The sequence below is a fragment of the Mixophyes fleayi genome, chromosome 11 (genome assembly GCF_038048845.1).
Source record: "Mixophyes fleayi isolate aMixFle1 chromosome 11, aMixFle1.hap1, whole genome shotgun sequence".
NCBI classification, from domain to species: Eukaryota; Metazoa; Chordata; class Amphibia; order Anura; family Limnodynastidae; genus Mixophyes; species Mixophyes fleayi.
In genome coordinates this window covers 52,077,022-52,099,517 of record NC_134412.1, presented here as the reverse complement: position 1 = coordinate 52,099,517, position 22,496 = coordinate 52,077,022, and the positions used below count along the sequence as shown (strand labels likewise).

The 22,496-nt window shown below is 44.1% G+C and overlaps 1 protein-coding gene across 6 annotated transcripts in view; it reads right to left on the bottom strand.

Moving 5' to 3' along the window:
• The window catches only part of ARHGEF12 (Rho guanine nucleotide exchange factor 12), a 187,322-nt gene that overhangs the window by 105,608 nt on the left and 59,218 nt on the right, over positions 1 to 22,496 (bottom strand). For 4 of the 6 annotated variants that reach the window (XM_075190668.1, XM_075190671.1, XM_075190669.1 and 1 more), the window contains 8 exons: positions 21,621 to 21,719; positions 7,505 to 7,554; positions 6,665 to 6,722; positions 3,574 to 3,731; positions 3,079 to 3,153; positions 2,880 to 2,996; positions 1,415 to 1,504; positions 1,251 to 1,286 (listed from right to left, as the gene is read on the bottom strand). In XM_075190668.1, coding sequence (XP_075046769.1) covers positions 1,251 to 1,286; positions 1,415 to 1,504; positions 2,880 to 2,996; positions 3,079 to 3,153; positions 3,574 to 3,731; positions 6,665 to 6,722; positions 7,505 to 7,554; positions 21,621 to 21,719 — 683 coding nt within the window. The remainder of the gene's footprint in view (positions 1 to 1,250; positions 1,287 to 1,414; positions 1,505 to 2,879; positions 2,997 to 3,078; positions 3,154 to 3,573; positions 3,732 to 6,664; positions 6,723 to 7,504; positions 7,555 to 21,620; positions 21,720 to 22,496) is intronic. The other 2 variants (XM_075190670.1, XM_075190673.1) reach the window with 1 other exon arrangement.

The window sequence follows — 22,496 nt, the reverse complement described above, 5'->3', positions numbered from 1 at the left end:
TAGACATTTATACATTTGAAATATACATAGTTACCCTTTCAGCGATGAGCGCCGGTTTTTTACCAGCTACACCTACACAAACACTTCACCGCACGGAACCCGGCCACTGTCCTCTTAAAAATCAAAGGTCAATTTGCCCTCCTCCTGAGAAGAATCAGAATCTGACTTGCATTCCTGCAAGGGTGCCAGCAGCCACTTGTGCTTGAGAAGGAGAATGGCATAGTGGAGTGCAACATCCTCTCCAAACAGGAAGAAACTGAAACTAATCCTTGTACCAAAGATGCTAGACCACAGACCCAGGGTAGTATAACAGAATTCACAAGCACAGTTCCAACCGGGCCCTGTCTTACTGAACCAGTATCAGAATCCATCCCACTCACTACAGAAGCAGGTGGGGCTGAGATAGCAACGCCCACAGATTGAGACCGCACCAATTGGGCAAGTTTAGCTACTGTATTGGGCAGTGACCAAGCCCAGGTGGGTTCCGCCGAGTTATAACCAGAACCCCCTGGTGCATATGGCAAATGATCCCCCAACTGGCAGGCTGCTACAAAGTGTCTGTGCCTGACTGTCCTGAGAGCAACTTGAAGTTGCAAATGGAGCAAGTGAACTTCTTCTTAGACTTCACCCTAGTCTTAACTCTCAAGTCTCTCCCCTTATCTGACATGTTACACACAGATGAGACAAAACACAGTAATGATATCAAAGTAAATAAAACAAGCAGCATACAATCAACACAAAAAATGAGCCTGCTATACAGCCAGAGTCCCAGACTATAAAACTAAATTTCATAGAACAAAAACCACCCCACAACCTATTACGTGACCAGAAAAAAACAACAGAGGGGATAAGCTGAAGCTGTAAAATGGCTGCTATTCGATGCAAGGACACCTAAACTAACTTACGGAAGCTGGGAGAGCCTGTTTACCCCCTGCGCCAACACAACAAACAGGTACACTGCATGCACAGAGTCTGTAACAGTGCTTGTGCCAACGAGGTGACCTGAGCCGCGGACGCTCGACAGAACCGCTGATGTGGCTCACACAAGGCTCCTGCAGACACACAGTCTGCATCACACTGCTACCGATGGAGGAGATAAGGGTGGGGGGTGCCGTGGACGCGGCTGCAGTGAAACCCCTCCCCCCTACATAGCAGACACACCGGCAGTACTGACAGCGAACCATTTAACTTAAAAAAATAAAAAATACAGCCAAACAAACTACAACACCAGGCACTTACACTAAACCTACATCACTACCACTATACTCCAATGTCTCCGGTGACCCCTAATAGGATGTGGGAAAAACACAGTCCAATGAATGTATAAGTTAGATACAAATTAAAACTTTTCAGTGATGGTGGAAGCGGTCATACAGAGATGCATTTTGACCACTGTACTGGGTACAATACTCACATCTGTAATGTTGCTACTTGGATTTGATCCATCTCCAATAATGTAATCAGTACGTTCTTGGTCATACGAGTCTGTATCAAGCTCACTTATCTGCAAATAGTCATGTTGGAGATATAATTAAAGACAACGCTATACATAGTGTTTCATTAAATTCTTTAGCAAGGCGGATTTATAGGTTTAAATCGGCAACAGATCCAAATGCATCACTAAAAAACAAACAGGAGTTCCTGTAAATTAATGAAGCTCCAAGACACACTTGACTATATTTGTAGCATCTCCTTAGTTAAATGATAGAACAATCATAAATTAAATAATTTGTATTCAAACCCATGTCATAAATTAACTACCCCTCTACTATCCACTTTCAACACAAAAGGGACGCAATCCCTGGTTGGTCAGCTGAACTGACCAGGCTTAATTCCGCTCTCCTCTTCTAGCTTTTAGGTAATAAGTGGTATGGCGCACAACCGCGTCACTACAGGACTACAAACTAGAGCTAGAGACTCGGGAAAGTTTTCACTGCTATATCCTGTGTACAATTACAGAGGCTAGGGGCTCACCTACAGGGGATACATTGTTTCTGGCAGGTGAGCTTACCCAAATATAGCTAAATTCACTCTATAATTGTTCCATCTATTTACATACAGCACAATGTGAAGTAGATGGCACAATCAGTTTGTCACGTGACAATTGCTGTTTTGTGTGATTTGGAAAGCTGTTTTTGCCAAATATAATAATGGTAACCTCAATTCCAAGATACAGTTTGTGTATGTTATTGTTTAGTAAAGCCAAGGCTTTACCATATTTTATGAGCATTGGTCACTGTTTTGCAGTCTATGATATTTGACTATTCCTGAGCCAAACAAGCACTATAGCCAGTCTCACTACCACTAATAAATGAATACAGACAGAGCAATATGGTACCTTGTGGATAACAACTTACACCCTTATATTAGTAAAACAAATTGAAAAGATCCCTATTAATAAATAGTAATAACTTCATCTTTAATCTCCACATGACCAGAGGTAACTTATACTTAATGGCTGGACCTATTATTGCTTTTCATGTTCCACTGAGGAGTAACTTTGTTTTAATTTCAGGATGGCTGAAATATGTATACTGTATCTAACAGTAAATATCAGTTACTATTGCACTCAAGTCGAATGGATCGAATAGCAGCACCATGCATGTAAAGCCTTCTTCAGGTCTCCTCTTCATCTACAAGGACAGGTCTACCATGTACTTTGTATGCCACTATTGTATAGAATGGTGCTCACAGTCAATTTATGAACATAGGGAATTGATGCCTTGACAAAGCCCATGCACTATGTATGATCAAATGTAAAAGAGCTTAAGAGAATTTTTATTTTTTATTTTGTTAAATGTACACCATTAAAACTCAAGAAAAAAAATTTAAAAGGCTTTTCCAGTGTTCGAACTACAAGGATGACATTCATTACTTACCTGTGTTGGGTATTTGGATTTTAACAATTCCTGAAGCTGCTGTATGTGTTTATTGGTGTCTTGAATCTCTTTGAGGAGCCGTGTAGATGGTGAGCTGTTGTACTCCCCCTGGGAAAACTACAAATCAAAAGCAAGATTTAATTTATGTAATAGAATAAAGCAGGGTTCACCTCTATCACTGACCTTCACCAATACTAACCTGCAACTGCTCTCTTGCCTTCTGAAGCATTTTCTTTAGGATTTCTAATTTCTGATTGTGAAAATTGTTCTCCTCCTAACATAAGAAAAAATGTAAAGAAGAAAATAAATGGATGGATTGAAAAATAACTACTCATATAATTTGACATATATTTTCTCTGCCAAGTCAATCACTCTTTGATGTCTAGGATACAGAAAATGATAAAGTGGTTTATCCAAGGTCACAAGGAGCAGACATGAGGTACAATTACCCCAAGTAAGATTTTCTACAATAAGTAAGAAATGTAAGATACTAAATTCATTCACTTGCAAATCTGTCGAAAACTACAAAAACTAAAAAGATGTTGCAAATGAGATAAACTTATTATAAAAGGAAACTTGCTACATATATACTTTTTCTGCTATGTACTGAAACCTGTATAAATCCACTATAACCCTAATAATATACAGCACCTATTTTTCATTATATACAAGAAAATATTCAAAAATTACTTACCCCAATTAGTACAGGGCCAGTTATTCTTTCTAGGTGTCCATGATTCCCTGAGGAGTAAGGTGGCGTGTGCATTGGAGAAAATGGATCTCCCTCTGAGAAAGGGATTTGGGGAGATCCAGGGGGTCGACCTTGAACTGTAAGAGCCACATAGGAGCCAGCTGCACAAGGAACAAGCAACCACACAATGTGACACTGGATTACTCAACATCCTGATTTATTTCAAGTAGTGATTTAAGTTACTCCAGATAACACACATTGAAGAGTCTCTTAAGTGAGAATGTCAACAAGGAGTACGCTGTCAAATATCTGCGAATCATTAACCTAGTCTAAAGTAGGGATGTGCACCGGCCACTTTTCGTGTTTTGGGTTCTGATTACCTTCAGGTTTTGGGTTCTAATGGGTTTTGCCAAAACACCCCCCTCAAGGTTTTGGGTTCTGATTTTTTTTTTTAAAAAAAGTATAACAACTGCTAAAATACAGATTTTTGGGTTTTTTGGGTTTTTTTTTCACTCCTACGCTATTATTAACCTCAATAACATTCATTTCCAGTCTATTCTGAACACCTCACAATATTGTTTTTAGGCCAAAAGGTTGCACCGAGGTAGCTGGATGACTAAGCTAAGCGACACAAGTGGGCGGCACAAACACGTGGCCCATTTAGGAGTGGCACTGCAGTGGCAGACAGGATGGCAGTTTGAAAAGCTAGGCCCCAAAGAGCACATAATGCCAAAAAAAGAGGCGCAAGATGGAATTGTCCTTGGGCCCTCCCACCCATCCTTATGTTGGTGAAATAGGACATGCACACTTTAATAGTAGTACCACTGAACTGGACACAGGACAGCACCACTGATATTATGGCAGCACAACCACTGGACTGAGCAGGACAGAGCACAGGACACCACCCCTGGACTGAGCAGGACAGAGCACAGGACACCACCACTGGACTGAGCAGGACAGAGCACAGGACACCACCACTGGACTGAGCAGGACAGAGCACAGGACACCACCACTGGACTGAGCAGGACAGAGCACAGGACACCACCACTGGACTGAGCAGGACAGAGCACTGCACAGCACCACTGGAATGAGCAGGACAGAGGACACCACTAACACACCCTCCCTCATCCCTGATCAATGCCCGAGTGAAGATGGCGGCGGCAAGCGGGGACTAATATGAATCCGGATCTCGCGAGATCCGACGGTGGGATTATGACGTTTTGCCTCGTTTTGAGTTTTGCGATCGGCGGGAATACCCGAACAGTGCTCGGATTAGGCTCGGATCGGCACTGTTCGGGGGTGTTCTGATTACTAAAATCCGAGCCCGCTCATCCCTAGTCTAAAGGGGAAGCCAACTCAGCTGCATATTTCGCTTTCAACGGAAGCATTCCTTGACAACCATTATTATGATACAGTGGCCAGTTTTAACTTCTTTCTGTACTACAATTGGTTATACCAACTGACAGACAGCCAGTCTTAAAACAAAAGGAAAGAGTTGTGCTGACAGCAGTACTATGGTGAAGCATGTCCAGGGGCATTTTAGCTGGAAGTCAGAGAAATTTGCACCTGGGTGTATAGCTCTTTAATTCTGCTCAACTGGTCTACACTACTTTTGAAAAGGGATGCATTGCTGTAAAGCACACTTTTAATCTGTCTCAGCTAGTTTCTTTAAGGAGCAGAATAAGTGAGAGAACATTAGGGGACCTTTCCAGGGGTGCACGGAGGATTGTCGGGGGAAGGGGGGGTGGGGTTTCTCCCCGCCGACCCCAAACCCCCCCCCCCCCAAAAAAAAACCACGATACAGCACCGCCGCGGACGCTTCTTTGACAGAGGCCACTTTGTTAGCGCAGGACAGTGGCCACTTTGTTAGCGCGGGGGGGGGGGGGGGGGGGGGGAGTTTCTAGAGACTCAAAAACCCCCCTGCATGCGCCACTGCTTTCAGAGGGAACCTTATAAAGTCTGGAAGTAGAGCACATTGGAATTTTTTATAATGCTTAGACAAGACAATGGACACACACACACACACACACACACACACACACACACACACACACACACACACACACACACCAGAGGTGTGCCTGTTAGGCAGTTTTGAAAATTCTAGCATTAAAAATCAGCTATTAAACTGTGCCCGTGCATGTCATAAATCCCTTAGACATTATTTAAATTAACTGTTTGTGTGTACAGAATTTCCTGTAACACTGAGCTCATGTTATGCATCAGAGCCAATATAAGAAAGCAGTGGGCTTGATTTCACAGAGATTTCTCAAGAGCACAGTAATAATGTTCCTATCAGCACAAGGGTTGTTCATTCTCCTTTTAATACTCATGAATATTCATAGACCTAGAAATAAAGGCAGATTTTGTTTTCAGTTTTGTTTTTTTTTGACCACAGTAACTAGTACAGGTATCTCTCTACCAGCACAAATATATTCAGTAAAACTGTTGTCTAACAGTAAGGTAACAAGTCAGGTTACAGACAGTCTTGCCTTGAATATCTACAACAGATCTCTCTTGCATCTCCCGAAGGTTCCCTTCACACTGAGATGTCCCTGTTGATATTACTACTGTGAGGTAACAGAAACTCCCTTTAGGAATGTGGAAGCACAGGAATCCACAATGTTCACAGTGATAGTATGTCCAGAAACCCAAAGTAACTATTTCTGGTTACATCACTGGAACTGGAGGCCGTCATTCATAGCAGTTTCCTGGTATAGGGCCCAGGAGCTATAACCATCATATTGAGCCAACGCTCATCAATGTGAGCATACAACAAAGTCTTTGCCAGTGTAAACAGCTACACCATAGACAGCCGATAGAAACAGGTTAGTGGGAAAATGAGGCCAGAAAAGGGGTGTATAAAGAAAAGTAATTTTTAAACATAATTTAGTATATTTAAGTCATAGTGCTCCAAAATACAGATAAAAATTGCATACAAAAAATTTCAAGTCGCAAGCATTTTGTATAACAGATCTCACACCTGTATAACTTACAGAATTCTCACTCTCAAAGTTCATTTGTGCTTTTATTGCCACTCAACCCTTTATTATAATATTCAAAGCATATTTTTAAAAAAACCAGAGACACTCACATTTTATAAGCTTTACCACTTCCAGGTGATTGGAGTGCGTGACCAGTGTTCCATTGACCTGAAATTGAATTAAAAAGTGAAAAATAAGTTGTAAGTTGAAACACAAACAGATACGCACAAAAGGCCTCATTCAGAGTTAAGAGCAAATACAGCTAACGTGCACATTTGCACCTCTGGATGTAGGATGTGCAAATGCAATATTTTTTATGAATACAGCACAGAAAACACTGAGTAGCTTTATTTTAAATTTGTGATTTACAGTCCAGCTGGGCTTAAACAGCACATCTGTTGTGCTTGAATATATGCAATTGTCATGCATCAGTGGCTAATAAAAAATTAAATGCATTTATTTGCGCAGATGGCGTAATCAAGCACCTATTACATGACTCATTCATTGGGCCTTTCATGCCTAACTGCCCCACAGTTCCATGGACATACAACACATTGGGTGGGGTTAGTGAAGCACAATAGAATGTCCCTCTCGCGATTGTGCCATTTGTCCACATGGAAAGTAATCAATCTGTATATTTGCACCCTCTGAGACGTTTACAAAAATTGTGCCACCCCAAAAAATACTCTGCTTTTACTATTGTGGGAATAAAGATGGGAGTGTAAACGGGCATGGTGAAAAGGGTAAAAGCCATTCTTCTAAGTCCTAGATATTAATCAATTTAGGACCCCCCCCCCCCCCCCCCCCCAATTCATTAAATTACTGCTAAGGCAGTTATGTGACATCACAATACAGAGCTTTTGCACTGCAATACTTTTTGTGTTTGTAAATGACCAACAGGCACAGTTTCATATGAACCAGATTAGCGGTGTTCAGAACACATTATCTACCTTGATGATCCGATCTCCAGTCTGCACACCAGCTCGCATGGCAGCTCCATCTAAAGAAAAGAAAAGTGATCCAACACGGTCAAACCTTTTCCCAACAAGAGTCGTAATAAGTGTTGCTTCCGAATAGTTGCGCAAATATATAACTTGATTTTTATTAAATCGACTTTTTTGTAGTCTTGCAAGTTGAGCGTAACACTGGTTTGCAGTCAGCTTTCTATGACGTATAAACCAGTGGTGGGAACATGCAGCCCTTAAGTTTCAGCGTAGTGAATTCACAAAGCCTAGATGATGGCATCTCTTTATTCAATAACCAGTAACAGTCAATCATTGCTCTGCTTCTTATGATCTGAAACTGCGTCATCATAATGGGCTACAAGTGTAGCAGAGTAGGTGTAATTGTACCTTTTAAATTCATAATGCTTCGCTGTAAAGTGCAGCCTGCTTAAGTGACCAAGCACGGTGGCTAAGTGGTTAGCACCTCTGCCTTACAGCACTGGGGTCATGAGTTCAATTCCCGACCATGGCCTTATCTGTGTGGAGTTTGTATGTTCTCCCTGTGTTTGCGTGGGCTTCCTCCGGGTGCTCCGGTTTCTTCCCACACTCCAAAAACATACTAGTAGGTTAATTGGCTGCTATCAAAATTGACCCTAGTCTGTCTGTGTGTGTGTGTGTGTATATGTTAGGGAATTTAGACTGTAAGCTCCAATGGGGCAGGGACTGATGTGAGTGAGTTCTCTGTACAGCGCTGCGGAATCAGTGGCGCTATATAAATAAATGATGATGATGAAGGGTCTCAATTACTGTCTTTATAAAACCATCATGTTGTCCATAATTGCAAAGGATCAAGTTATGTAAGGTAACCATAATTTGCTATGTTGGAAAGAACTCTAGATTATTTATATACATTATAAGATGTTGAAAACTGAAACAATTTGTTTAACTTAATCTACCTTGAATTAGCACAGATACAGACTGCCATAAAAGGACACGGAACTCAAAGAAACAAAAATAGGGGACAATTCACCCGTCCTGCTGCATAGCTACAAGCAAATTAGTAGATCTGGGATAAGTGTATGGCTTTACATCTAATAATGCCTGCATTAGAAAGCTGTAATTCTTTCAGATCACCTGACAAATTAGACGATCTCAAAAGTAGCTGGTCATATAGGGAACCAGTGTTTACAAAACTGCTAACATATCACAAGTGACAGCGCCACTATTGCAGGCTCTATAGTTATTGCTGCCTAGCCCAAGCACTAAAATCTTTTCAGAAATTGTAACAGTTGCTATCATTCTAGACAATTTAATTATCCCAGCATGGGGCAAAACACTAGCATAACAGAATCCACACTGTGCCAGTGATTCTGACTTAAACTGGGCTTAATTTAGTTTAAAGTAATAAATGTTTTTCCTAGTGTTAAAGGTTTCTGGTTTGGTAAGGAGTTACTATGAACAAGGGTTCCCATGGACCCATGGATATACAGGAAGCGAAATGTTGCTGCACGCTAAGGGTAGCTTGGACGTCTCTATAAACTATTTAAACCAGGTAGGAACATGTAATTTCAGATATGTACTATTTTGATTAGTGCCTTGAGAGAAGAAAGCTCTGACATTCTGAAACGGTGGCCCTAAAAAATGTTTGTAACTTAACATACACTCGGAATGCAGTACTTGATTTAAATACAAATATCCCTCTCTCTCTATCTATCTCTATCTATCAATCATACTTGCCAACTCTCCCGTAATGTCCGGGAGACTCCCGAAATTCGGGTTGGTCTCACGGATTCCCGGGAGAGGTGGCAAATCTCCCGCATCCCGCAATAACGGGGCTAAAATGATGCGATTTGCGGTGAATCGCGTCATTTTGGCCCTGCCCCCGCGACAAAACAGCATATTTGACACGGGGGAGGGGCCTAAATGACACGATTCACCGTGCCCCGCCTGTCCTCTAGACACGCCCTTCTCCCGGATACTACTTGCCAAAGGTAGGCAAATATATATATATATATATATATATATATATATATATATATATATATATATATATATACACATATATATATATATATATATACACATACATACATACATACATTATATATATATATATACACACACACACACACATACATATATATATATACAAGCACTATGTGAGTACATTATTAATGTCCACACTGTGGCTTTCATTATTTGGCTTCCCACAAAACTACTCCTTCACAGGATTTTCCTTTTTCTCAGCAACAATCTAAAAGCTACTAATGCAATAAATTTTAATTTTGCAAATATGTATAATAAACAAGCAGTATTTTTACCATGTGCAATTAAGAACCAGAATTGCTTGCTTGCACAGTAATGCATAATGAGGCCAAACTAGTATTTTTATTTTCAGATATCTAATTTAATAAATTAATGGCAGGAATCAATTCTTAGTAATCTACTTTTAACGGACAACATGCTTTGCTCATCTAGAAAAAAAGTGGTTGATACGGGCTCACATCTGACACGCAGAGGAACATAAAAATAAAATTAAATCAGAAATCTATAGTTCCCTCTAGTCGAGTTATGTTTTCCCCAAGCATACGTAAAAAAAATTTCAAAACAGAAAAAAATCCCTGATATGGCGCCAATAAAATAGATCAACCAATTTATAAATAGATCTTAGGAAAATAAAAAATACTAATTGAAATACCCAAAAATATATAACTACTGACAAAGGGCAAGCTGCTGCATAAACCAAGGTGGCTGCGCCCACCAACACACACGTGACACCAAAAAAAACGTTTGCAGCGCTAAAGATTAGACTAGTCCATAGATGATAATATCTCCGCAAAAAAGTCCCATTACATTTAAATATTCCCTCCTTCAATTTCAAAGTATGTTACATTGTTCAAAAAATAGTCTTATTTTTTAATACTGCTTTCCTGAACGCTAATAATACATTTGATATGTTTCAATGTTTATATCATATCAGTGTCCCTTCTATACTCTAAGCCCTAGGTTCCCAAACTGTGTGCCGCGGCTCCCAGGGGTGCCGTGGCACTGTCACAGGTGTGCCGTGGACAGGAAGAGGAAGAAAACAAACAAAATAAATTTACCAATCTGGTGGCTCCCGGGACCCAGCATCCTCTCTCCTGCCACTTGTCACTGAATGACGAGAGTGATGACGTCACACCCGGCATTCAGTGGGAAGCGAGGAGGAAGGATGCTGGGTCCCGGGCGCTGCGCGAATTGGTAAGTTTTTTTCCTCTCTTCCTGGCCACGGCGGGATGCAGAGGGGTCAGAGCGTGGATGCAGAGGGGGCACAGTGTGAGTTAGCTATAAATTATTATGACAAATATAATTGAAAAAAATATATAAAAATATTATTTTCCCTTGGATTTATGTGTATTATTTTTGCATACAACAAAATAAGTATTTCTGTCCTGAACTAAATACTTATTACGTTTATTTGACTACTTATAAAACGGAACTGCTCGGTAATTATTTTGGAGGAGTGCCTTCAAAAAATTATGGAGACTAAGGGTGCCGCGAACTGCAAAAGTTTGGGAACCACTGCTCTAAGCTATAGATGTTCAGCTCTTGAAGACTTTGCTGGTAAGTTGTGTTATGCAGCTCATGCTCATATTAAAAGCATTTATACAATTTAGTCCACACTTATTTTTTCTAAATAAATACACATTTGTATTAGACCTGGTACACACTACAGGGTTTTCAGCAAATTACTGGACCAGTCACACAATAAACGACTGTTCAATCCAATATTTCATTAGTGTGTACGCTCCCACAATCATATCTTATCATACCAAAGCACATCATATTGTTTGATTTCATTTTTAAATCAGACTAAAAATCTTGTTCAACCTTGGAACAATGTCGTTCCAATCCCGCACTGTATATGCACTCACGATCGCCAGTGTCTATACTATAGATCTCTATGGAACGTGCAGAGTCACAATCTTTTCAGTCGATGGTTACGAAAGATGAAGAGCACAGATCTGAAGGCAAATCATCATCATCATTTATTTATATAGCGCCGGGAAATTCCGAAGCGCTTTACAATTGGGATCAAACATTAATAAAACAATACTGGGTAATACATACAGACAGAGAGGTAAGAGAACCCTGCTCGCAAGCTTACAATCTATGGGACAATGGGAGTTTGAAACACAAAGGCATGTGCTACATCATATTGCACATTTACCTTTGCATCCTAGCTGGTCCAAAATATTGAGTGGGCTGTGTGATCAGTCACACAGCAATGTTGGTCAGAGGGTTGTTGTCTTGTGTTAGCTGTGTACAGGTTGGTAATAGGGTAACCTAGGAAGATTAAGAGGGAGGTAGAGAAATATCATAAGTTTGTCTGAAGAGGTGGGTTTTCAGAGAAAGCTTAAAAAGTTTGAAGACTAGAGGAAAGTCTTAATGTGCGAGGAAAGGGAATTCCACAAAGTGGGTGCAGCCCTGTAACCGGGAATGGTAGAATGTGATGAGGTTGGAAGAGAGACGCAGATCTTGCACAGAATGGAGGTGTCGAGTTGGGAGATATTTTGAGACAAGTGAGGAGATATATGTCCGTGCAATTTTGTTGATGGCCTTGTTTAGTGTGTACATATGAATCGGCATGCTGATCAGGACTTTTTTTTGGTTTCCAGTCATTGGTAAAATTGTTAGTGATATTGCATCGTGAGAATTTTTCTGTAGTGTGTACCCAGCCTTACCCCTTGTGTAGAATCAACTCTGTTATGTGCAAAAAGACATACTTTTGAAGGCTTTTCTCTGAGGATACCAGCCTTTCATCTGAGCTTAATGCACTGAATACAATACTCTAGCTCTTGTTCTGTCGTCAAACCATTATCTATTTCATTATCAGAATCAATTGCAGCGATTTTCAGTTTCTTCATTGTGAATTTATTGCGGCACATGTATCATATGCCTTGCTAAAATCCAAGTAAGCTGGGATGGGGGGGTGATGTAGCCTGGATGAGCATGGACTGGGGGTCCTCTGCAAGAATCCGGCATGTTCATCCTGATTCTCCAGTCCATTTTGTTACCCACTTATCATAAAGTGGTTGCCTAACGATTTTCTACCTCTCAACTGCTTCAGTCTCATCCACATACCTATGGTTGCTGTTTCTAGCATCAACATAAGCACAACCACATGCAGACAATTTCCTGTACTGGGTCCTTCTCAATGCTGCGTGGTCTGGGGGAGACACAGTGAGGACCAGTGACTGCTCTACTTCTGGGAGGGGACAGGAGTCGTAGACGCAGCTTGTTCTCCTGCATGCTGGACGGACGGAGGTGTTTTTTTCCCGACCCTGGGGCACCTAATAAATCTCCGCTCGGAAATAGATAGTGGCAGCTACAGGGTCAAAGACTCTGCACGCTCACTGTGAGCGATATTGGCCTATCAGCAATACCCTTCCCTGACATACCCTACACTATTTAACTCTATATGCCAATATCTGGACTTAACATGGGGTCTTTTCTTATGCACATTTTGGCACTTTTATGATAACTTTCTGCCTGACACCTGCCTGTGCCACAGTTTGTGCTTTCCTTGCTGGCTAGACTATCTGGATTAACTTCTTGCATTGTAACCCAAGGGGCTGTGTGCAATTGCTATGGAGTGTGCCTCGGGCTGCCTCTTTATTGAATTTGTTTGGCGCATCAGTATCTGTTACCCAAGTCCACTTACCTGCTTCAACTCAGCAGCATTTATGCTTTTGTCAATCTCTCCCCCCTCCACCTCCCCAATATCCCTATACTCTTATCTACCACAGTGTTTGGAGGTCTGGTGCTCTCTAGTTGGCCTGTTCTTGCTGTATTTACCCGCAGTGGTTCCGTTTCCGTGATGGGAAAGTCCAGCTAATCTGCTGCGGCAGATCGCTTGAAGAGGTTTGCCAAATCCTCTATGTCGTCCAACTCAGAAAACACACAGGTTACCTCTCAACGACCTACTCTTCCTGTGCCTTCTCTTCAACAAGTGTTGGTGGCTATTTCGGAATAGGAGAAGCGTGTGACTGACCACATTGAGGAAGTGTGAGTGAGTTGTTGAAGCTGAACACAGGATTTCTACTTTGGAAATTTTACCTCTCATGTGGGTAGACATGTAATGTTTTCAAGCAAAAGCTTTTGGATCTGGAAAGCAGGCTCTGTGTGAATATACATTTTGTTGGCCTCTGTGAGCGTGCTGCAGGTTCCAATCCATAGATCTTTCTGGAATGTTAGGTTATGTAGATGTTTGGAAGAGAGGCATTTACCCAATAATTTGCAATGGAAAGAGTGCATCGTCTGCCAGCGCAGCCTCTAGAACCTGGGCATGTACTTTCTTAGCAACATTCTGAAATTGGCCAGGCAACACGGACCATTGAAAGTGAAAATCAGTCTGTGGCTGTTCTTTACTTGGGAAGACAAAACAGAAATTGCTTTTCTCCAGGCACACGATGTATGAAAAGTGGTAGTATGATGGCCTATTTAACCAAAAATGAATTGGCCCATAGATTTATCAGTTTTTTTGGATAGTTGAGGTGATATCCACACTCATACTGCCAGCATCAGGAAGGTGTTTTTACATATTATGAACACTTATACAGTTCACAACTGTTTATGCCCCCAACAACTTTGTGACTATGTAGTCATCATCCGCTCTTTATATAGTGCCACTAATTTCGCAGTACTGTATAACTCACTCACATCAGTCCCTACCCCCATTGGAGCTTACAGTCTAAACTCCCTAACACACACAGGCAGTCTAGGGTCAATTTGATTGTAGCCAAGTAACCTACTAGTATGTTTTTTGAGTGTGGGAGAAAAGCACAGCACCAGGAGGAAACTGAAGAAAACACGGGGAGCACACACAAACTCCGCACAGAAAAGGCCATGGTCAGGAACTGAACTGATGAACCCAGCGATGTGAGGCAGAAGTGTTAACCACGAAGCCACAGCGCTGACGCCTTATTGAATTTGTTTGGTGCATCGGTATCTGTTACCTCAGTCCATTCACTGCTTCCACTGCGACAGCAGCATTCATACGTTTGTCAGTAATTTTCCCCTTCACCTCCCCGATATCCCTATACTCTTCTCTACCACAGTGTCCAAACTAACCTGTCCAAGCTCTCTTCTGAGGCTGTAGACCAGGCCTGTCCAACCGGCGGCCCTTCAGGTGTTGTGAAACTACAAGTCCCAGCATGCCCTTCCAGCTATCAACTGGTTGTCTACTGGCAAAGCTTGCTGGGACTTGTAGTTTCACAACACCTGGAGAGCCGCAGGTTGCCTACCCCTGCTGTAGACCTTCTAGAAGCTTCCAATACTCTAGTAGAAACTGATGCACCTACATCCGGGTTTCCCCTTTTCGTGTATGAAAAAAATGTGGATCCTTTGTCATCCTGAAGATTAAGGACACATTTAATAGTTTGGAGGTGTTCTTCCCCGTCTAGGTCCCAAGCCCTAATTATGGTCATGCCCAAACCTGGGAAGAACCCTCTTCTTCCAGAGTCCTACAGCCCCATTTCATTGTTGACCATTCACGTTAAGATCCTTGCCAAAATATTTGCCACAGAGTTAAACGTAATATCTTAGGTAGTCCACCCAGACCATGCTGGTTTTGTGCCAGGGAAAGCAACTATAACTAAACTTTGGAGACTCTTCAAGTACCTTCTCCCTATATTTTACAGGGGAATTCGCTTATCCTTACAGCTAGATGGGAAGCTGACCTGGGTTACCTTAGGGAGGAGGACTGGACCACTATGCTTGGTAATGCCAGTTTTGCTACTTCATGCACCAGGTTTCGCCAGATCCAAATTATATCTGTTGCACAGAGTTTGCTGTACTCCTGTGCGACTACTGAAATTGGGAAGAAGACATGACTTTAAAGTGGAATGGCATTGTCTGGTTTTCTGGCATCTCCTCTGGTCCTGTCCGGAAGCCAGGCACTTCTGGGCAGCAATTAGGACAGTGCAGCAGGCACCTCATTGGCAGATATCAGTACATCCCCACTGGAAAGCTATATGCTGCCTGACATTTGCATGCTCCCTTAAGGATACAACTAAAGGGTATACTGAACATTTGCTGCAATAGAGGAACTCAGCCCCCTCATTTATTATCTGCTATTATAGCTATCTGCAGTGCCGTAACTAGACATTTCGGTGCCCTGGGCGAGACAGGGCACCGGCGCCCCCCTTCGAAGTGGGAGTGACATTTGCCAAGTGGGTGTGGCCAACCTAATGTGGGGGTGTGGCTAGAACTTTACTGAAAGAATTCTGTTACACATATTTGCAAATGCATGATATATATATCTATCAGAGCCAGATTTACACCTCATGGGGCCCTAGGCAAGATATTGGTTTGGGCCTCCCCCTTCACACACACAGTGGCCCCTCACATACACATAATACACACACACACAGTGGCCCCTCACATACAGAGCTGGATTAAGGCTTTAGGGGGCCCGGGGCACTTAAGGCAGGGGGGCTCCTATGATGTAGCATGGTCATCATTTTAGACAAATAAACAGGCAATACAGTGTGCACTACTGTTAGGTGCACAGTTCTGCCTTCACGAGCAGTACACGGTGAAGCGGGACATACCTCCCAACTGTTCTAAGCGAGACAGTCATCCAAATTTGGGACTGTCCCACCAGATGCAGGACAGTTGGAAGACTGTCCTGCTCTCTCCTACCTGTTCTTGTCACTGTCACCACTTGTGGCTGCTGGTGTCTTTAGCTCATTTGCTGGTTGTCTGCATTCCAATTACTCCATCTTAAATTCATAGGACCCACTATTAAATTAAATAGCCCCACCATCACCCCACAAATAAAATAGCACCCAATAATTAGCCGCCACGTGCACTCCACAATTAAATTAATAGCCTACCTACATTATATTAAGACCCCCCTCCCTCCCTCACTACATTCATAGAAGTGTTTATACTTTATACAGAGTTAAACAAATCAGTTATGTGAAAGTAGAGATTTTAAAAAAAACTAGCTGTTGCCATTGCTTAATTACTAATTTATGCAGAATGGTCTTAATATTTTGACATTTTATCAACTAGATTAGTCTGTAATTCTAATCTGCTTGTAATTTGGCTGGTGTTTGGGCACAAAATACTGGCCCATAATTGAATCAATTCATCTTTTTTGGTCCAGAAATATAAACATTTACATTTTCTCTATTATCATTTACAAAAGCCCTTTGTAAATGTGAAAAATATATTTTCCTACTGGAATCAGCAAACGGCCCAAAGAAGCATGAAGTACTGCTACGTGTATAATTCTTCATACTTTAAAAAAATTGTAACACTGGCGTATGCAATGAATCATCACAAATGATCTGATCCTATGTGTGAGCTCACTAGTTCTGCAGTACATGTATTTCCATGGGAGGTACACGTTGAAACACACACACTAATAACACTCACCATTCATCCGCGCCGAGCGCTCTCTGCAGCCCATGGGTCATGTGTCATGTGTCAGCCAGCTACCACACTAGCCCCTCCCCCCTCTCGCGGCATCCGACCTCCCCCCCCCCCTCCCCCGACTCGCGGCACCCCCCCCCCCCCCCCCCGCGAGTCGCGGGGGGGGGGGGTGCCGCGAGTCGGGGGAGGGGCCACAAATTATTATTATTTTTTTTAATTTATTTTTTTTTTAATTTATTTTTTACTCTGTGCCAGAAGGTAAGGTAGCGGGCGGCTGCTGCGCCCCCCCTCGGGCTTGCGCCCTGGGCGACGGCACCGCCCGCACCACCCTAGTTACGGCTCTGGCTATCTGTATGCTACATTTGGAGCAGGGTATTCTGAGACGTTCACATATACAGAGGCTTATTGACATCTTTCAATCTACAGACTGTGTGGGAACTACTGTAGCTGACAAGTAGACATATTCAGCATTATCTGCTTATTGATATTTTGAAAAGCTGCACCTTTCTCCATCTGTAATCTTTTCTTGTATACAAGTGAATGTATTTCTCACATAAGGACTGTGTCTGGAAACTTTCTATTTGCTGTGTGCCACTAGCTGCATGTAACTTGTAATTCTTTTCTTTACTATTCTACTGCTGCACTGGATACAGTCCGTACTACCACTACTTACAACAGGTACCCCCTTTTCTATTTGGTGACATTGTTGCTGTCTGGAAACTATTGGCAAGCCATCTACTCGTTAAGTGTGAGTGTGGGCAGCTCAGTTGCCTAGTGGTTAGCACTTCTGCCTCACAGCACTGGGTTCGATTCCCGACCATGGTCTTATCTGTGTGGAGTTTGTATGTTCTCCCTGTGTTTGCGTGGGTTTCCTCCCACACTCCAAAAACATACTGGTAGGTTAATTGGCTGCTATCCAAATTGACCCTATTATCTCTCTCTGTCTGTGTGTGTGTGTATGTATGTTAGGGAATTTAGACTGTAAACTCCAATGGGGCAGAGACTGATGTGAATGAGTTCTCTGTACAGCACTGTGGAATTAGTGGCGCTATATAAATAACTGATGATGAGTGTTCTTTCCATTGACACATTAATCTCCTCCTTTCCGCAAGAAGAAAGAATGGGAAAGAATAACCTAGCAACTGCTGTTGCAGCGTGGCTTGAAAATTTATGCACGTAACTCAGTAGCCAACAATGCGGGAGAACCCTCTGGTTGAGCTCAGCAGCCCACCAGTTACACAAATTCACCCTGTTCCCTGCCTGGAAACTAGTCATCTCTCCAACAGCTTTTGGAGGCTTCAGAAAAGCGTGTTACTGAATGGATAGGTGTAGTCTAATCAGATCTATCCTTAAATTAGATAAGATTTTCACAAAAAAGGATGGAAAGAGTGGGAGAAGTGGAGCACAGGGTCTCCATTCTATAGGATGTCACTACGCCTATGAGAGAAGATATATTAAATCTCATCTCCCAATTCAATGTTTTGAAACAAAAGCATTCAGACTTAGAAGGAACATAAGATTTGTGGGCTTACTGGAGATAGCAGAGGGCTCCCACCCTGAAACTTTTCTCCATTGATGGCCAACGCAAACACATGGAACGGAAGCTTTCACACTGCAGTTTGCTGTGGAAAGGGCTCATCAGCTCCCTGCACAACCAGATGCCTCACTACGTATATTCATAATAGGGTTACTTCACTTTAAGGATCGAGACAAAACCCTCTAACTGCTCAGACAAAATGTTCTGTTGAAGTTTCCCGATATTCCCTCGGAGGTACAAGATAGTCATGTGCAATTCACACTAATAAAAAAACCAAAAAACGATTTAGCGAATTACAGCTTCCATAATCTAAGCCGGCGGTTCCCAAACTGTGCGCCGCGGCTCCCAGGGGTGCCGCGGCGCTGTCGCAGGGGTGCCGCGCGCCAGCCATAAAAAAAAAACCAAACAGAAACACTAACCAATCCGCGCGGCGCTGGGACTCAGCATCCTCCTCTCTCACGCAGCTGTCATATCAGTGACAGCTGCTGCGTGAGAGAGGAGGATGCTGGGTCCCAGCGCCGCGCGGATTGGTAAGTGTTTCTGTTTGGTTTTTTTATGGCTGGCGCGCGGCAGAGGGGCAAAGTGAGAGAGGACAGAGGAGAGTGACAGGAGAGGGACAGAGGAGAGGGACAGCGTGACAGGAGAGGGACAGAGGAGAGGGACAGAGGAGAGGGACAGAGGAGAGGGACAGAGGAGAGGGACAGAGGAGAGGGACAGGGGAGAGGAGGGGGAGAGGAGGGGGACAGAGGAGAGGGACAGAGGAGAGGGACAGAGGAGAGGGACAGAGGAGAGGGACAGAGGAGAGGGACAGAGGAGAGGGACAGAGGAGAGGGACAGAGGAGAGGGACAGAGGAGAGGGACAGAGGAGAGGGACAGAGGAGAGGGACAGAGGAGAGGGAGAGGAGGGGGACAGAGGAGAGGGACAGAGGAGAGGGAGAGGAGGGGGACAGAGGAGAGGGACAGAGGAGAGGGACAGAGGAGAGGGACAGAGGAGAGGGACAGAGGAGAGGGACAGAGGAGAGGGACAGAGGAGAGGGACAGAGGAGAGGGACAGAGGAGAGGGACAGAGGAGAGGGACAGAGGAGAGGGACAGAGGAGAGGGACAGAGGAGAGGGACAGAGGAGAGGGACAGAGGAGAGGGACAGAGGAGAGGGAGAGGAGGGGGGCAGAGGAGAGGGAGAGGAGGGGGGCAGAGGAGAGGGAGAGGAGGGGGGCAGAGGAGAGGGAGAGGAGGGGGGCAGAGGAGAGGGAGAGGAGGGGGACAGGAGAGGGACAGAGGAGAGGGACAGGAGGGGGACAGAGGAGAGGGACAGGAGGGGGACAGAGGAGAGGGACAGGAGGGGGACAGAGGAGAGGGACAGGAGGGGGACAGAGGAGAGGGACAGGAGGGGGACAGAGGAGAGGGACAGGAGGGGGACAGAGGAGAGGGACAGGAGGGGGACAGAGGAGAGGGACAGGAGGGGGACAGAGGAGAGGGACAGGAGGGGGACAGAGGAGAGGGACAGGAGGGGGACAGAGGAGAGGGACAGGAGGGGGACAGAGGAGAGGGACAGGAGGGGGACAGAGGAGAGGGACAGAGGAGAGGGACAGGAGGGGGACAGAGGAGAGGGACAGGAGGGGGACAGAGGAGAGGGACAGGAGGGGGACAGAGGAGAGGGACAGGAGGGGGACAGAGGAGAGGGACAGGAGGGGGACAGAGGAGAGGGACAGAGGAGAGGGACAGAGGAGGGGGACAGAGGAGAGGGACAGCGGAGAGTGCCAGGAGGGGGACAGCGGAGAGTGCCAGGAGGGGGACAGCGGAGAGTGCCAGGAGGGGGACAGCAGAGAGTGACAGGAGGGGGACAGAGGAGAAGGACAGCGTGACAGGAGGGGGACAGAGGGGAAGGACAGCGTGACAGGAGGGGGACAGAGGGGAAGGACAGCGTGACAGGAGGGGGACAGAGGAGAGTGACAGGAGGGGGACAGAGGGGAGTGACAGGAGGGGGACAGAGGGGAGTGACAGGAGGGGGACAGAGGGGAAGGACAGCGTGACAGGAGGGGGACAGAGGGGAAGGACAGCGTGACAGGAGGGGGACAGAGGGGAAGGACAGCATGACAGGAGGGGGACAGAGGGGAAGGACAGAGTGACAGGAGGGGGACAGAGATGAAGGACAGCGTGACAGGAGGGGGACAGAGATGAAGGACAGCGTGACAGGAGGGGGACAGAGGAGAGTGACAGAAGAGGGACAGAGGAGAAGGACAGCGTGACAGGAGGGGGACAGAGGAGAGTGACAGGAGGGGGACAGAGGGGAAGGACAGCGTGACAGGAGGGGGACAGAGGGGAAGGACAGCGTGACAGAAGGGGGACAGAGATGAAGGACAGCGTGACAGGAGGGGGACAGAGGAGAGTGACAGGAGGGGGACAGAGGGGAAGGACAGCGTGACAGGAGGGGGACAGAGGGGAAGGACAGCGTGACAGGAGGGGGACAGAGGGGAAGGACAGCGTGACAGGAGGGGGACAGAGGGGAAGGACAGCGTGACAGGAGGGGGACAGAGGGGAAGGACAGGAGGGGGACAGAGGGGAAGGACAGGAGGGGGACAGAGGGGAAGGACAGCGTGACAGGAGGGGGACAGAGGGGAAGGACAGCGTGACAGGAGGGGGACAGAGGGGAAGTACAGCGTGACAGGAGGGGGACAGAGGGGAAGGACAGCGTGACAGGAGAGGGGGACAGCGTGACAGGAGAGGGGGACAGCGTGACAGGAGAGGGGGACAGCGTGACAGGAGAGGGGGACAGCGTGACAGGAGAGGGGGACAGCGTGACAGGAGAGGGGGACAGCGTGACAGGAGAGGGGGACAAAATACTTCGGGTTGCTTAAAGTTTGCGTGCTATGGTTTATGTTTTTCTCATTTCAAAAAGCAATAAAAATATACCCAATTTAAAAAAAAAAAAAAAAAGTTTTTTTTTATTCTGCCAATAATTTTCCTATGGTAAACACCACGTTTACTAGGATATCCATTAAATTCTAAATACAATTATTTACGCTAATACTGTACCAGTCAATTTGTGAAACATTACCGGTCAATAAAAATCAGGGACAATAGGAGAGAAAATTAGACAGCTGACTGAGTAAAAAGCGTGACTTCAACTAAATTTAATGAAGTCAACAATAGTGGAGGTTTACCTTCTTTAACTGACTGAACAAAGACTGGGTTATCCCCGCTGACCGTCAGCCCGAAACCATTTTCATCTCGTTGAATTATCACACAGCGCTGAACTAAACCTGAAGACAAATGAGAATTTGGAAGTCATGAGACAAAGGACGGGAACATAAAATTAAAAGAGCCAAACATTTAAAAAAACAAAAAAAAACAGGCATATAAATATATGCAAAAACATAACTGCACCCCATTACTTCTTTGTGTCCTCAGACATTGTACTGGTCACGCATTAAAATGTTAACTGCATAAATTGCCAAGTAATAACTGTAGAGGAATAAAAGGTTCTGGAAAATAAGGTATTCCTGTGGAGAGCTACAAACTCAGTCTGTAAGGCACTGCTTTTTTCCCCCCTTCCAAACCAGTGCATAACAATCTCAATAAACACTTGGGGCTAGATTTACTAAACTGTGGGTTTGAAAAAGTGGAGATGTTGCCTATTGCAACCAATCAGATTCTAATTATTATTTATTCAGTACATTCTACAAAATGACAGCTAGACTCTGATTGGTTGCTTTTGGCAACATCTCCACTTTTTCAAACCTGCTGTTTAATAAATATACCCCATGGTATTTAAATGATGATTAAAAGGGGCGAAAAAACAATTTAAAGGGAAGAAAGAACATTGAAAAATGTCAACTAAAACACCACTTAAAAATAAAATCACTTACATGTGAGAATGCAAATGAGAAAAAATAAAAAATAAATAAATCAGTTAATGTGTAGAGGTATCTAAATGTCATGCATTGTGAATGTAACTATGAATAATTTGCAGCTATTCTAAAGGCGAAGTACTAAAGGCAAATGACAACAATGCAAGGTGCATGTACAAATATTAATTA